This window comes from Ambystoma mexicanum, chromosome 6q (assembly GCF_040938575.1).
Source record: "Ambystoma mexicanum isolate Mex_15411 chromosome 6q, UKY_AmexF1_1, whole genome shotgun sequence".
Classification (NCBI taxonomy): domain Eukaryota; kingdom Metazoa; phylum Chordata; class Amphibia; order Caudata; family Ambystomatidae; genus Ambystoma; species Ambystoma mexicanum.
Genome location: NC_090937.1, coordinates 87,415,907 through 87,432,727, shown reverse-complemented (window position 1 = coordinate 87,432,727; position 16,821 = coordinate 87,415,907). Strand labels below are relative to the sequence as shown.

Genomic DNA, 16,821 nt, shown 5'->3' with positions numbered 1-16,821 from the left:
GGGGGCGTGGTTTGGCTCTTCAGCGCTTATTCATGGTTGTCGGCACACTCTCCTTGTTGTTTCTCTGCTGGGGTGCTATCTAACGCATCATGTGTATTTTGTAATGCCTACAGGTGTTGTTATGGTGAGGATGGCAGCTCAGGTGGCAGCTGCCGATGCTGCACACAGTGCTGATGCCGGCTTCGTGTAGGGCGTGTTCCTTGCGTACTTCCTTCCAATTTAGTCCCTGTGTAAATCTGCCCTCCTAGCAGACTGGTATAAATTCCTCCCCCTCTTCATAGAGTCTTGCTCTCGTGTATTGCTCAGTGCACTGAGCACACCCTTCATCTGCACCGTCCCCTCTCCGTCAGTACACATTCATTACAAGAGTTCCCTGCATTTTCTCTGGCACTTAACTGGGTGTAGTACAGTCTGCCACAAACTAATTGTGTCCATCAATGGATCAGCCCCATCTCACGGCCTACATTGCATGCAGTTATGCACCCTGGGGTCTGAGTACACCCTCCGCACTACGTTTGTCCCTTTACTGCCTGTAGGCCGGTCCCCCATGCTCTGAGTGTGCCCTTCATTGGCCCACACTTCTGTCTCTAGTTCAGACCCTGATGCAATCAGGGTGCCCTTTGCCAAAACTGTCCTCACTACTGCTTTTGCTGCTAGCTCCAACCTAGCAGGCCAGTGTTATCCAGCTCTCTCTGCCAGCAGCACTTCGCTCTTGGACTGGTTTTTGTGCATCAGTTCCCCAAGCATGGGGGCAGTTCTGCTAGTGCTGGAAAGTCTGCCTAAAAATGAAAACATATTGAGACTCAATCTAATGACATCTACTGGCAGTGACAGTGAACCTGTCCTTGGACCCACCAAATCTCGACTTCAGTGGTGCAGCTGGACCCCATGGCTACACGAGTGTAGTCCAGGGGTTGACACTGGGAGATCTTGATGTTCGAGGTGCTACAGGTTTCGGTTAATTACCAGGAGTGATGTGGTCAGTTAGACATTGGGCATTCAGCCACTGCCTAAAGAACCAACAATTCTGTGTGTGACTTTTTCATGGGCGGTGTGGGTGTTTTGTGTCTGTAGAGAATAAGGTACTTTGCTATTGTCTTTGTGTTTTTATACATGAAGCAAATATAACTGTAAATCTGTATTTCCCAGTTTTCACCCATGCATTGTCGCTCCACAACCTTCCCAAATAGTGTGTGGTGAGAGGCATGAAACACTGGTATTCGAAAATGTGACCACTTGTTTGATCCCGCCTGGGCTTATTTTTTATCCTACCGGGCGCAGCTCTGCTGTGAATCCCACATTGCTGAATTCTCCTTAGTAAACCCAGCATCTTGTGGCATTGCGTTTGATTCATCAGAAAGCTTGCACACTCGCCTTCGCGTTCCCAGTCCTGTCCAATTAAAGTTAATTGGACTACCTCTGTGGCAATTGCTATTTTCTTAAGTGACCTTTTCAGGGGCAGTAAAAGGCAGGGGATTACCATGAAAAAAATGGCACATGCCTTTATCAACTCATGACATCTAATCTTAGCCAAATATTTAATTTCATAAAATGGTCAATACTTAAGCAGCACAGGTTAGGTGACACAAGAGTACACAGTGCTACTGATTATAGGTCCAGCAAACAGTTGATAAATACTGAGTCCAGCGAGGGTGTGGTGGGGTTAGTACTTAACGACTAAGAACAGTTCAGGTGCTCACAGTTGTTGCCTATTTTCTGGGAAAAAGTGACTAAAAATCGAATTTGTGGGAGACTCCCACTAGCCCTTTAAGTGCCACTAAAGACATAAATATAAATATATAGGAAAAGTGGGCTTTTTGCTCCTAGGATGAATAGAGCACAGATTCAGCAATAAATACTCTGTATTGTTGAGTTCTGCACAAGCAATAAAAGAACTTTGTAAGATGCCTATACATTTGGTGTTGATTGATGAAACTGCAGAAATGTTAAAAAAATATACATCCAACTCTGAATTTGTTTGGAAAGTTTCAATACGTTCTGGCAAGGAGATGAAATTTATAAATGGGGTCCCAAATGGTGTTTTTCCATTCAAACTTAAATGGGGGGGGGGCATATTTGCTATCACATACATCAACAAACACTGGACATATTTACATCAAACGTGCAGGTGCATCTTGCACCGGGGCCCGTTCCCATGCTTTGCTCCGCTTAGTGAAAATCCGTCCAGTGATTTTTTCGAAATACCTTGAAATGTGGTAAATATTTCCAAAATGGAGGTAGTGAACCTTCCACAGAGCAATTCAGGGACTGTTCTGACCCCGGTGTCTGCATCTGAATGTTTACTTGAATAAGAGCCATTCAGTCTGGTTGGGAGCCTTGTCTAAATTGCCACTATTGTGGCCTGTGGGTTTTTGGGGTACGCCAACAAAAGCCACCATGTACAACTACCAAAAAGGGGCATACTTCAGCCCTCTGAACTCTCTCCGCCATTTTGAGCACCAGAGGTGCAATATGCCCCCAACATCAAGAAAGGTAGGTCAGTTGTGACTGATAGGGCTTGAGGAGTTCTGTGCCAGGTCTGTATTGGTTTGTGTACCTGACTTGGAGCACCTGGGTATGAGACAGCTTGGTGTGGGCTGATGGACCTGGCTTGGGACCCACATTATAAGTCAGGTCTTCGTTGGCCTGTGTACCCTGCCTGGGGCACATGGGTTCCTGTCTGAGTCTGATCTGGGTCGTTTGTAGTCCTTGGGCCTAGCTCAGGGCTTGTAGCCCCCTCCTTTGATCTGAGCCAGGTCTGAGTAGGCACACAGGCACAACTTGGAGACCTGGGGAATTGAGTCTGGTCTGAGTTGGGTATATGCATGGCCTGCAAACAGAACTTGGTGTACCCCAGTGGGCACAATGGATGGCTTTTAGATGCCATGGGGATGGCCAAAAGACATACTCCGCGCTAAGTGTCCATTGGGAATGCCCATGGGGCATTTTCGGCTCTTAGAGGAGCCCATGACATAGACAGATGACATCAACATGACCTGGCTGCAGGTCATGACCCACAGACACAATAGTGGCTTGCAGGAGGCAGGAACATAGTCGAAGATCATGACCGAGTCAAAATGTCCACATGACCAGTGGTGCTTGGTGGTGCCAGGGTAATACGCAATGGCCAGGCCCAGCTGAAGGGCTCACTTGTAATTTCTACAGACCATGCCCACTGGCCTCTGTGGACATGTTAGCATACACCATTTAAAAAAAAAAAAGGAATTTGATGATGGCTTGGCCGCCAAGCAAGATGGCTGCATTTCCTGTATGGTCCATCTAATGTGAAGACATAGTTCTCAGCTGATCCTCTACCTAGGGACAGAGCCATAGGAAAACTGGGAAAGGGACTCCTGAATCCCCCATTTACAGTAGGGTGGGGGCTTGGAGTTTAACTGGGGCGCTGAGCAAGTCGGAGCTGCCCTAGTGCCCTCGCCCATCCTTGTGGGCCTGTTTGCGCTCTGTGCACAATAGGCTGTGACTGGAGGGGGATGGAGAGACACTGTGAGACACCCTGGTTATTCAAATGGGTGTGGTTGCATGATTCCTTACCAACCAGGTCAGCCGTGGAAGTGCTCACCCGCAGCTGCTGAGATGAGAAAGAGGAGAAGCGGGTCCCCTTCAGTGGAGGATCACTGTCTGAAGGAGGTCTGTGCCCTACTGCTGGAAAGTGGCAACAGAGGCACGCAGGAGCCACAGAAGTGATCCAAATCCATCCGATTTCTTTGTCATTTAAACTATGGTTGATTGTACTCAATGCCCATTGTAATAGTGAAGCTGGAATGAAAGTGGTGATGTTTATTGTGGGGAAACTTAACAAAACCATCCATTGGAAGCACGTAGGCGAGAAAGCAAGAGCAGATGTTGCAAAAGACATGTGTAGAGCACGGTTGTTGGGACGGAACTTCCTCCTTTCCCAGTTACAGTGCACAACATTAGAATCCCACCGCAGTAAAACAACACTGGTGCCCATTGTTTGCTCCTACATATTACATACAACAGCAATGGCAACTGGGGAAAAGAAAATAATAATAATAAGCCTGTTCATTCTGTCTTTTTTGCACCACAGTGTTCATTGGTCAGGCAGCCTGGCCACGAGTCGTCCAGAGCGTCCCCACCTTCAAGTGACCCTCTATTACCAGTTTTGAGTCAAACTGAAAAATGTCTCGACGTGAGTGTAAATTCACTAAACTTAATGGGAAAGTTGCCCAATTAGAGTCCAGAACTTGTAACCTTGGGCATACAACCATTGAGTTAGACCAGCACTGTTCCTGAACAGTACCAACATTAAAGCAGGTGGGGAAGGAAATGGAGGCAGGAATCTAAGGCAATAATCCCATGAAGAGTAACCAGAAGTACCTGGAGAATATCCTGTGAGCAAAACAAATTGGGGTCATTGGCCTCACATCTGGGGCCCCGGGAGATGATCGATCTCCTTCCTGCCAACTTGGACTCCTGAGTTGCTTGTCCTTGAGGTGACAAATGATCCTATTGTTCATGCATATGTACTACATGAGCGTCTCAGACAGGTTCCAGAGATTGAAATTGGGCAGACCTCTCAATTGTTAAGTTGGCACATGTTCAGGATGGAGAGAGAATTATGAAGGCGGCCATTGCACAAGGGAAGGTGGAATTGCAACAGCATAAGATCTTCCTCTTCCCAGATCTGGCTCCTGTGAAGGAAAGGAAAAGAAGAAGAATGAACACACTCAAGTAAACTTTCCTAGCCTGGGGAATAGGAGCGGGACTATTTCACCCAGCTATGCTGAGTCAAACGGAAGGGAAAATAATATATATTTTGGGATGTTGAGAAAGCTGTAGAATTATTGAATATGATTCCAGCGAAAGTTAATTCTGACATAGGCAAGGCTTGAGGGCATGTGGGAGCAATTATGTGCTGCATAACAGTTGTTGATGTTGATGGAAGCATTTAGTAACATTCTTTAGACATCTCTCTTGTAAGAGGGGGAGGGTGGTGGCAGATAATAAATGTAGAACTGGTAAGGGGCTCAGCTGGCTAGTGGTTTCAAAGGACTCTGCTGTTCCGGACCCTGGAACAAGACTTAAATAGTTAGAGGAGGGTGTCAGCATCTTCATAGTTCATGGGGTTGATTTTGTAAATAATGAGAAGAGCTACATGTATGCTCCTAGAGACCTACTTGTTGAGATATCCATTAGATGGACTGTTGACATCAATTGAACCCCTCCCCCAGCTATTAAGAGGCCCATTGGAGACAGACCAGCATGAATTTGAAACGTGAACATGTTCACTGTGTACACATATTTGTGTGGCCTATCGCTTTGTGGGTTTTGCTTTGTTGTTGTTTTGTGTTTAAAACGACAATAAAAGATGTGAAACAATAAAAAAGAACTGAAAACCGTTTTTTAAGTCCACTTATGGTTAACCTACTGCAGTAAAAACATTGAAATTAACTGAAATAATTTTAGTTGGAAGGACGTTACAGTTGCAGCATAAAACTTCAAAACCTCAGAAATGTGCCAGTTATGGTTCCTAAAACAACAATTTCTCAACCACCGCCATGCACATTTCAAGACATCACATATGACATCACAAATGGCACGCATGTACTCACAGTTCCTACATGACATGAGCAACAAAAAAAATAGTGTAACCCAGAATGGATATGTCGAGTTTGACTACTGTACCCCAGTCTGGGCACGTTGAGGTTTAATATTGTACCCCAGACTGGGTATATCGAGTTTTTACTATTTTACCCCAGTCTGGGCACGTTGACTTTTAATAATGTCGAGTATTGCTATTTTACCCGACTCGGGACATGTCGAGTTTTAATATTGTACCCTAAACCGGGTCTGTCGAGTTTTACTATTTTACCCAACTCGGGACATGTCGAGTTTTAATATTGTACCCCAAGCCGGGTCTGTCGAGTTTTACTATTTTACCCAACTCGGGACATGTCGAGTTTTAATATTGTACCGCACACTGGGTATGTTGAGTTTGACTATTTTACCCCAGACTAGATATGCCGAGTTTTACTATTGTTTTGAAGGCCTACACAAATTAAAGCCCAAATGGATTGTAATAATGTTTGCAAAAGTGTATTTTCTTTGCCAGTGAGCACAACGTGTTCACAAGGTCATGCTTTAAGAACCATAACCGGCGAAATTCGAGGAGGTCATTGAAAAGGTAAAGGGCTTAAAACAATCTCATCAATTTAAATATTTTGGCAGACCAAAATGCCACCTCTTACAAGTGTGGTGGGCACAATGAAATGCATCGAGGACCATCCTGATACTTCCAGGTAACACGCAGACAATGCCTTTTCAACTGAATGCTTAGTTATGAGCCGTCTTGCCAAAATGAAGGGCGCTTGTTCAATTTGTCAAAAGAACATATGCACAATAAAATCTGCCTGCTTTTACAATCACAAGAGATTGATTAATTTTGAGAAAAATGTAAGTAGAGTAAAATGACACTGTTTTCCAAAGCAAGTCAAAATCGATTTTGTCTGCTAAACTAAACCCTGGAAAATTGACAGATTTAAAATAAAACTGTGTCTGGCATCTGTTCATGTTCTTGGCATTGTTTACCTTGACAGAATTGTCATGTCAAAAAAACGGAAGGATGACTGGTTCAAAATTCGACAACATTGATTTCTGTGAATGGTTCTTGGATGGATTTATTTTACTGTATCCTTAGCAAGATCACTTTTGCTGTTGTTTTATGGAGGTTAACTACTTCACTCATCCAATACGGTGGGACACCATATTGAATTTCCAGATTGACCCTTAGATTTTCAGGCCAGGCACAGCACTGTTTCAGCCTGATATTTCCATAGGCTCAGATGGTGTTGAAAGTTGAAAAATAAATTGTTCACCAAAGCACTTACTGAACATTTTTGTAATGTTATTCGCATTACAAATAGATCAAAAACGTGGATAAGTGCCATTCGTTCATTGTGGGCGAGATTGCCTGCAAAAGAACAGCCAGGTTAGCAGTGGATAAGAGCTAGGATTTTATAATGACAACTGTTTTTGGGTCGCAAAAATATTTTTATTCTGAAATGTTTCAAAAACCAAAAAGAGAAAATAAATCAAACACCAATACATAGAATTAAAGAACAATTGCCATGGTAAAAAAAAGTATATTTTGAGCCCCGTGGCCACTGTCTATGAGACGGTGGTTTAGCACCCCTAAAAAGGGCACACACATGCGTAGTAGTCAGTTTTGGATTATGCTGAATGGTGCCAAACAACTCAGGCGCAGCTTATTTTTTTATGGACGGATTTGAACTAATGAACGTTATATGTTATATTTTCATCACCTTCCACATTAACCCATTACACCAGCCATAACAGCAATCCATCACTGCTGGCCTAACATTGCAAATTGCAACCGAGCGGGCTACCCTTTCAGACATTTTGGCTTGCCTTACAGCACACAACAGTTTTGTTCAGAGAATATCAGTTCCACAATCTTCTCAGCCCAATGGTCCTTTCTTTGGACGTAAGAGTACCTCTCGTGGACATAACGTTCCCTTATATGGGCGTAACTCTCTTTTTGACCTAACATTTACCCTCAAATGTACCTAACTACCTCTTATCCAACCGTACAGCTCTGTACGTCTTCAGACAGTACAGACTATTTCTATTTAACTGGAAGGATAGCTCAAGTGCAATGTCTCCACCTTAGAACCAGGACGAGGCTGTGGGTCATGGGTTTGATACCTCATTCGGGCCAGCTTAGTCCTTCAATCCCAGCAAACGCCCATGTGATAAACCGACTATTCAGTAACATCACTTAGCAAGTGCTCTGAAACTGGATTTCTGGTGCTAGCGGTACTACATATCCCCAAAACAAAATACCTAACGGTGACTGACCCAGGCTAACCTGCCCACCTCAGTGCATGGTGCCAAAACTGAATCACTGTTGCCTTTCATGCCCACCCATCGTGTCCTCGCTACATTTTCTTCAAGTGTAGTCTTTTTTAGCATTGTTTTAAGGTTGATTTCAACCCATCATTGAAGTCATTGGACACATTGGGCCTCATTAGGACCCTGGCGGTGACGGTATCAACGGTGCCGGTAAGACACTGGCACCGTTCATACCGTCCCGCTGCATTCCGAGTTCTGCTCGCAGGTTCCTGACAGCCCGCCAGGTCTTACCTGGCAGGCGGCTGTGCGGCACCCACGAGCAGAACTCGTGATTGCACCGGCACCGTTATCAACTGCCCCTACGGGGCAGAATTGGGATCGGGAGCCCGGCAAAACCGCCACCCGCGAATGGGTAATTACCCGCCCATTCAACTCGTAATAAGTCGGTTATTGCCCAATCGCAGGTAGCGGGGCCGGTAGCGAGCATGGCGATAGCCGTGCTTGCCATACAGGCACGGCCACTGCCATGCTTGTAATGAGGCCCATTGCCTTTCATTTTGGGCAGAACCAATTTTGTTTACACATGCTCAAAGAAGTGAGATTGCCAGTCCTGGCCCATGGCAACTTTCTAAACAGATGCCACGCCTTCGACATTTATTAAAAGCTTAGTAAATATTGTTAAGGTATCACTCAGGGCCTCTAAGATCATATTAGTGACCATTTTAGTCCATTGGTTGAGCAACTGCATTTTAAAGCAAATCATTTTGTGAGAAAGAGATAATTAATTTCAAAGTTGTCACACAAACTGCTAAAAAAACAGAACAAATTGAATTACATGAAGAGGATTACAAAAAGCAAGGGAGTGCATTGTTGGCGCTTTATGCACATATGCTTGGTGGAATGAATACAATATTTATGAAATTGATACAATGGGCCTCATTACGAGGCTGGCGGTAGCCGTTCCTGTAGTACAGGCACGGCTGCCGCCGGTATTAATTTTTTTCCAGCACCCAGAAAAGGGCAATTACCTGGTCATTACGACATTGCCGGACCCGGTAATTGCCCTTTTCTGGGTGCCGGAAAAAATGATTCCCCATTCCCATTGGGAATGGGGAGGGTGGTAGCACCGGTACTAATGGTACCGGTGCTACCATCATGTTCTGCTTGCGGGTGCCGGTACAGCCACCAGGTCAGACCTGGTGGCTGCAAGGGCATCCGCAAGCAGAACTCCTAGTATGGCGGTACGGTAGCAACAGTGCCGGTAGCAATACCGGCGCCGTTGTTGCCTTACCACCATACTCGTGATGAGGCCCAGTATGTACTAATGTGAAGGAAAAATACCATACACATCGGAGGTCATATTGCTCCAACAATTAATTTGAGGTGGGGACCTGGTATGTTTGCACTCTGGAGTAGCCAGGTCCCCTCCACCAAATGTCCTTTATTTGCATGGCAGAGTGTAAATGTGCAGGGCAAATGGTGACGTACACTCGTTTGCGCCTGTGCAAAGTGAGTAAACACTACTGGTATGCTAGCATGCCAGGCAACGTTTACTTTTACTTGTGAATGTTGCCCGAGCATGTCGGGCAGCGTTTAATAGTAATTGTACAGGCTGCCTGCCAGCGTCCATCTGCTTTATGGTGGTGCATAAAGCTGGTGGACCCCATGGGGATCTCTAGCATTTGCGCCTACATGAATATCAATGAGCATTTGTAAGGCGGAGAGGAAGGGAGGCAGTGGAAACGCAAGTTGCGTTCCGCCGCTCCTCTCCGCCATTCAAATGATTGAAAAGGTGGCCTGGCATGAATGAAAGATGTAAAATCCTCACTGAATGCTTTTACGACTTTGATTCACGTTAGGTTACTAATGAAAATGAGCCCCATTTTGTTTTTATGGTTTCTTTTTTCTGGTATCACACTGCTGAATTCTCAACAACGTAATTTGTATTTTGCAAAATACCTGCAGCCCAGGGAATGTCTCGTACATCTTTTCAGTGTATTATAAGTCTATGTGCCACTTCTCAGGGCACCACGGGAAGTTGCTTTGGAAGTATGCATCGCTCACAGGCCATAAGAACCACAAATAACTTTATTCCAGCTTCAACCGTGAATGTTAGATATCATGAACGGCCGCTGGCTGATAACTGCTGGAGTAACAGTATTTTGTTTACTGTAGGTTGAACCAGGCTCCACCTGTGCTGTGTTTGGATTGGGCGGAGTCGGCCTTTCAGCCGTCATGGGGTGCAAAGCAGCCGGAGCAAAGCGTATCATTGGAATTGACATCAACAAGGACAAATTCACAAAGGCAAAAGAACTAGGAGCAACAGAGTGCCTTAACCCCAAGGACTACTCCAAGCCCATTCAGAAAGTCATCGCAGAACTCACTGACGGTGGCGTCGACTTTTCCATTGAGTGCATTGGTAATCTAGAGGTCATGGTAAGGCTGTTTCTCGCTCACACAGGATGCCACATGCTCTTTCTAGCAATTCAGATTCAAGCTAATCTAACTGATAAGTGCCCTGGATAAAAAAAGACAGACCAGTTCCATATCTGTTACACTTTCCATGTGAGCATAAGTTGATATTTTGCCTAGTACATGTCACGTAGTAATGTGAGGAATGTACATGTACTGTTACATGTGCACTTGATCTTGCTTTTCACCTCCCTGCCTCACCCAGAACATCACACATAAACATTTCTGGATTAATAACTAAAGAAAAGGATGTCATTGCATAGCGTGCCCTGGGGCAATGGGAGAGAGGGCTGCATGTATCTTCCACGTGGCGGCTCCTCGTCTTCCACATTAGATCATAAAGTGCACAGAAGTACCGGCTCTATCATGTACCCTTCCATACTCATTGTGTTTCCTGCGCCCTCCCCGTATCAGAACGGGGAAAGTTGCCGTCCCCAGGAAGTACTGGAGGCTCAGATAGACACGACAAGCGTTTATTCGGCCATAGCCCTCACACACATATAACAAGCCAGTAAAACAGTCATTAATAACCAAAATATAGACTTACAGGTGAAAATAATCAAATTGAATATATATATGACATGGGGCACCTTCTTAAGTTAATCCTGCATAATTATATTTCACTCACCCTACCCTCTCTCACCATGCAAGAGCATGATCGGGTACAGCGTCCCAAAAATGCTAACTAAACATTTGGAGAGGGCATACATTATCCAATTCCTGTCATTTCTAACTGTCCTCTGGGTCTAGTGTTTCTTACCCGTGGGTAGCCCTAGATCTTGATAGCTGGGGCAAGCTGCTCGGCTCATTGAATAAGTCCTTCTTCACTGTTCTTGTTCCATGCCCACTAATAGTGTGGTAACTGTTCTTTTTTTAGCTTCGCAATATCCCAGTTTGACATGCCCTTTGTCCTCTCTAGGCTAGGCCCTGGGTTCCATTTTAAGGTGTGTCATCTCTATGCTTAAATGTTCACCTGACTAAGATGAGGTGACTCTAGCACCCTGATTTACAACAGCGTTTTTTCGATGGGAAATTTGCTTTGTAAATCAGGCCCTGCGTTCACCTTTGAGCAACCCTTAAAATCAACATGGTTAACTAATAGAAGAATCAAGCATGGTTGGAAAACCAAAAACGCGTTCCTTCACATAACAGACACTAAGGTCCACATTAAGAGTCTGGCATTAGCAGTAAAAATAATTTGCTACTTCAGCCACTGTACTGCCCGTTTTTACTGCCTTCAAGATTATAAGTGTTGAGGTATTTACCTCATGCAGCATTCCTAGGTAATAACTCACGTGGTTAATACTGTATCATTATAGAGTACAACAATTCCTCCAATGTTACCTGTTTTGGGAGGCTGTTATTCCCCCGTCCCCCTGCAGTGAATGGAAGCACAAGTGAATCCCTTCACTGAAGGGGAAAAACCCTGCTTGCCTCTGAGGGTCACCTTCCCAAGCCCTTTCTATTGTAATGCAGAACATTGTCTAAAAAGGACCCACTTTGCCATCATAAACCATTGTACAGTAGCAGTATAATCGGCTATAGTGCACAATCTATTTGCATCCTCAAAACGCGAGTGTGCAGGGAATTCAATAAAAATAAATAATGAAAAAAAAGAATGCACGCAGTACTTCAGAAATAGCGCGTTCGGTGTTCCTGAAAATCTGTATCTGGTACTGCCAGCCCAGCGGATTTCTTGTGATCAAAAGAATTCTAGGACTTACTGCCATACTTGGAAGGGAACCTCTAAACTCATATTGAGTGCCTATGTGTTAGCCCAAACATCAAAAAGAGGATACAGACAGGAGTTGGGAAGTGTTTCCATAGAAGATAGAACTATGGAGACTGCCTGCACAGTTTTATCAAGCTAATCAAATTTATTTTTTAACAGCACGTATTAGCCTCATAAAAATTTCCCTCTTCCCATCTCCGCCCCTCCCCGATACCAATTGTAAAGTCTATGCCAGCACAGGAAAATAAAAAACTCTCAAATTGGCTCTCATCCCACCAAATGCATTTTTCAGAAGCTCTCCAGAGACTGCAGATTAGACAGTGCAGCATTTTTCTTTATCCAATTTACCTCGTTTGAAGAATTATGCAAGGAAGTTTTGGGGGGAATGTATATTGCAAATCATACTTGATCACGATCCTTGACTCGCTCATATACGCTTCAGTTTTGCATTCAAACAAAGAAGGCATGGTCAGTCACTGGGGCATAGTATGAACGGCAGTCACTTGAGGACGAGGCCCACAGAGGACAAAATGGCTGCCCCCAACAGCATATTGCAACCAACTTCACAATGACCTCCTTCCAAGGCACACCAATTGGAAAAGGCGGCCAAGGGGAGCCCAATTATTAAGTTGGTAGGGATTATTAGGGATATTTGCACCTGGATGCACCTGGATGATATTTGCACGTGGCATCTAGATAGGATTATGAATGTTAGCATGTGCCACACTTAAATGAAATTGTGAATGTTAGCATGTGCCACACTTAGACGGATTTCTTAACTTTAGCCTGCGTCACATCTAGATAGAGGTGTGAATGTTAGCATGCGCCACACTTAGATGAAACTGTGAATGTTGCCAGGTGCCACACTTGGATGGAAGCGTGATCACTAGCCTGCCTCACATCTAGATAGGATATTGAAGATTAGCAAGTGCCACACTCAGATGGAATGGTGAATGATCGTAAGCATCACACCTAGACATAATTGCAAGTACATCAATGCCAATTAACCAATCCACTAACAATTTCAACCCTCTGCATACACCTCTCAAACTCTAACCAAACACAACCACAAGCCTACAACACAAAAATCTGCACAAACTGCACTACACTGCAACAAAACAAACCACACACAGACTCGCACAACAGCACATGATGACTACCGACCGTAAAACACCCGAAGCCCAGCCAACAGACCCACCGGGTTGAGGCTGCCAACAGCACATCACTGCTCTCTTGCACGTTTCCAGTTTATTCCCACCAACTCACCCCCCCTTCCCTTTTTCAGAGCCGCAAGAGCGCCAGGGGACCACTCCGGTGGTGATAGTGCGTGGTACAAATATCCTTTAACATGAACCTTAGGAACAGATTTGAATAGTTTAACAGCAATCACGAAGGCTCTTCTTGCACCTAAACATTTTCTAAGAAAAAAGGCCTCTTGTTGGGGATAGCCCATTTAATGCTGCCCAGGTTAGGTCTTTGCCATCTTCTTACCTAGAGAGTCACTGCTGTGTTTGGTGTTTCGCCTGTGAACACTGTGCCTCATTGCCTCACAGATATAGCTTTTTTGTGTTGTGTTTATCCTTTGAAGGCCGAGAGCTCATGCTTCATTGTTTCCCCTCCTGTCTCTGGTCTGTCTTTCAGAGGGCAGCTCTTGAATGCACCACGGTGGGATGGGGAACGTGTGCAATTGTTGGCGTGTCATTAGACGACCGGGGTGTCCCCGTGGACCCGTTCCAGCTGATCATGGGTCGTACACTGAAGGCCACTTTCTTTGGAGGTAAGAGATGTTGTTAGTGAAGTCTTCTCTATATATGAATTTCTCGGAAGAAGAAGTAAATATAAAGTACACATTTAAAGTGTGTTTTAAACAGGGAATCTATCTGTTAAAAAGAGCACAGCTTGCGACCTGCTTTACCAAATATATTTTCCAACTGTCCACTACAAAAAAATGTTCATGAAAATGTTTGTGAGTTGTTTGTTACAAAGGCGTCATCTAGTAAAGTGAAGTTTTTTTAATCAGATGTTTGCCTTTTAATTTGAGGTTTCCTAAATACTGCTGCACTAGCAGCACTGCTCCAGAGAGCTCACTTAAAATTAAACCAGAAGACGTAGAAGACTGACCTGTGACACTATTTAATTCACTTAGGCTTTCCCTAAGGGCTTTTGCACCCCTCTTATTAACACATTTAGGGTCCTAGGCTACATCAGCGGGTAGGGTGAACACATGTCTCGGGATATCCCCAGGAATTGCTCTGTTTGTAATTTGCAGACCCAATGATAACATGGTAGAGGACCATTTTGCTCCACGATGTTCTTTGCTCATCAAGCCAGACCTTGGGAGGATTAGTTGCATAAAATCCTCAGCATAGTCGATCAAGGGACAACATGACTTTAAGTCGCCTGCTAACAGAATCAGCCCCTTTTCATGAGCAAACATCCAGTCAGTAATAAACTGTGCTAAATCGGCCTGAAATGTATCCAACTCACAAATTCATCGATACCAATAGATATTGACCAAGAGGATATGGGAAAACACCCTATTGCTACTTGTCAATACCTCCACAAACAAAACGCCATGCATAGAGGAAGATAGATGATTAACCACCAATCCCTGGCATTGTTTAATAGCCACCAAAAGACCATTCCAAAGGTGTTCACAGCAGGTTTCCAGGCCGGTCCAACAAAAACATGGCAGCCCTCTAAAATGGGGCTCTCAGCAAGCCAAGTCTCCAGTAAAAACTCAGGTTATGCAATTTTAGAATATCCACCGGCCATTATTAGTTGAAAGGTGGGCGGGACACCTTGTATTCCAAGAGAAATAGAAGACCCGCCAAATATTTTACTGAGTGCCGTGAGACTTTGCAGAACCTTCACTATCCCCTGCCAGCTAGTCAGTCAGTGGATTTCTGAGCGTTGACATGTTGAGAAAATTCCACTCGTCTGGGTACCCCACGACCATTGTTTACAGAGACCGATATGTCTTTTCCCACGTGGACATTAGAGGATTGGTTAATGGACACTGCTTTGTCAATTAATTCAATTAACTCAATCCCCAGATGTTCGACCCCTCCTTACCTTTCACACTACTAAACTTTTAAGTACCTCCTTCATCTTCTCCAGACTCTTCTACTGTTCCTCCCTTTTCTTTGGACTCCCCTCCTCTCATCTCTCCCCTCTTAAAACCATCTATCACTTTGCCATCCGCTCCCTATGCCTTCTCTCACCTCTTGATTTCATCTCATCTTCTCTCAACTCTCTAGGTTGGCTCTCTTTTCACTCCCAGCTCAAATTCAAGTTTCTCTGTCTTGTCTTAAAATCCCTCTATGGTCTTGCGCCCCCTACCTCTCCTCCCTTCTTACTTTCTATACCCCTTATCGTTCCCTCTGCTCCGCTAATCTGTTCCTACTCTCTCCTCCTCCACCACCCTGCACCCCTCCCGCTTCCGCTCCTTCCAACTCCTTGCTCCCTTCCACTGGAACCGCCTCCCCCTTCACATCCGCTCTTCTCCCTCCTACCCTTCCTTTCGCTCTTCTCTAAAATCTCATCTCTTTCACTCACCTCCCTAACACCCTATGTTTCCTCTCCTCCTCCCTACCCCTCTCCTCCCACCTCTTACTCCTGCTCTTCCTTACCCTCTCCATCCCATTTATCTCCTTCCTCCCTTCCCCCTGCTCTCTTCTAGTCTGACTTTTTCCTCTCTTCTTCCTCTCACATTCTCGCATTCCCTCTTTTCCCCACTCTTACCTCCTCTAACATCTACCACTCCCTTGCACACCTCTGCCCCTCCCTACTCCCTCCTCACCTCTGCAATATTGTAAATTGTTCTTTATACTGTTTTCGAGCTGTGATTCAATTGTCATCTTATGCTTGCTGTATGTTACTTGTTCTCATGTAAAGCACTTTGGAGTAAAGGGCTATATAAATTCAATAAAATACAAAATACGAATGTTGGAGGACCACAGTTTCTTTCAGTATGGCATTGAATATAATTTGTGAGCTAAGATGTAAAATACAAAAATATGTTCTAACGGGATTACGAAACTGAACCCTATCAATGTCCCGGGACGAGATCATTCTCAGACTAAAGATTTCACTGAAATAAATTGTCAAAATAATGGATCTATTTAAACATTGTTCCTTCTCGTCCCAGAGCACACTGATAAATTGCAGCTTAAATGGTTGATCCCCCAACTGTAGTGGAGCCACTGGGTCCCTTTTAATAATATGTGTCTCTGTGCTTCTGGGCCCATGAAGGTACCCATTACACCCCACCAACCTATCCTCGCAAGTTTGTCTACCTTGCACACCCCTCAATATGCTATACACCGGGGCTTTAATAACACCACTGTCCTCTGAACCCCGAGCATCCCTTACACTTTCAGCATTTCTTTGACCCTTTACATAAGACAAACTCTCTTACCACTCTCTAGATTGCAGTTTCCTGCACTCACCAGTTTTTCAAAGAGAATGGGTTTCAGCGCCCACTGATCTCGTGGGAATACCCTGCCTTCGAGGGGATTGGGTCCTCCGACGTATTCAATATCTATGACAGGTAATGTCCACAGCTGTGCTGCTTCGGAAAATGTTTGGCGTCCGCGTCCTGCGTCGATGACGTCGATGCGCCGTCCCGAGGACCTCCTCCGACGGCCGACGTCACCCGATGTGATAAGTAGGACGCACAACGTCCATATCCTCAGTTCTGTTGTTTCCCGCGAACGTGTTCGCTTCGTGAATCTCGGTACGCCTCGACTCGTTGGAGTTTG

The 16,821-nt window shown here is 44.8% G+C and overlaps 1 protein-coding gene across 1 annotated transcript in view; it reads left to right on the top strand.

The window, feature by feature from the left end:
• The window catches only part of LOC138515796 (all-trans-retinol dehydrogenase [NAD(+)] ADH4-like), a 176,158-nt gene that overhangs the window by 115,933 nt on the left and 43,404 nt on the right, over positions 1-16,821 (top strand). Inside the window, exons 6-7 of the mRNA XM_069630522.1 lie at positions 10,030-10,290; positions 13,700-13,835. Of these exons, the coding sequence (XP_069486623.1) occupies positions 10,030-10,290; positions 13,700-13,835 (397 nt within the window). The remainder of the gene's footprint in view (positions 1-10,029; positions 10,291-13,699; positions 13,836-16,821) is intronic.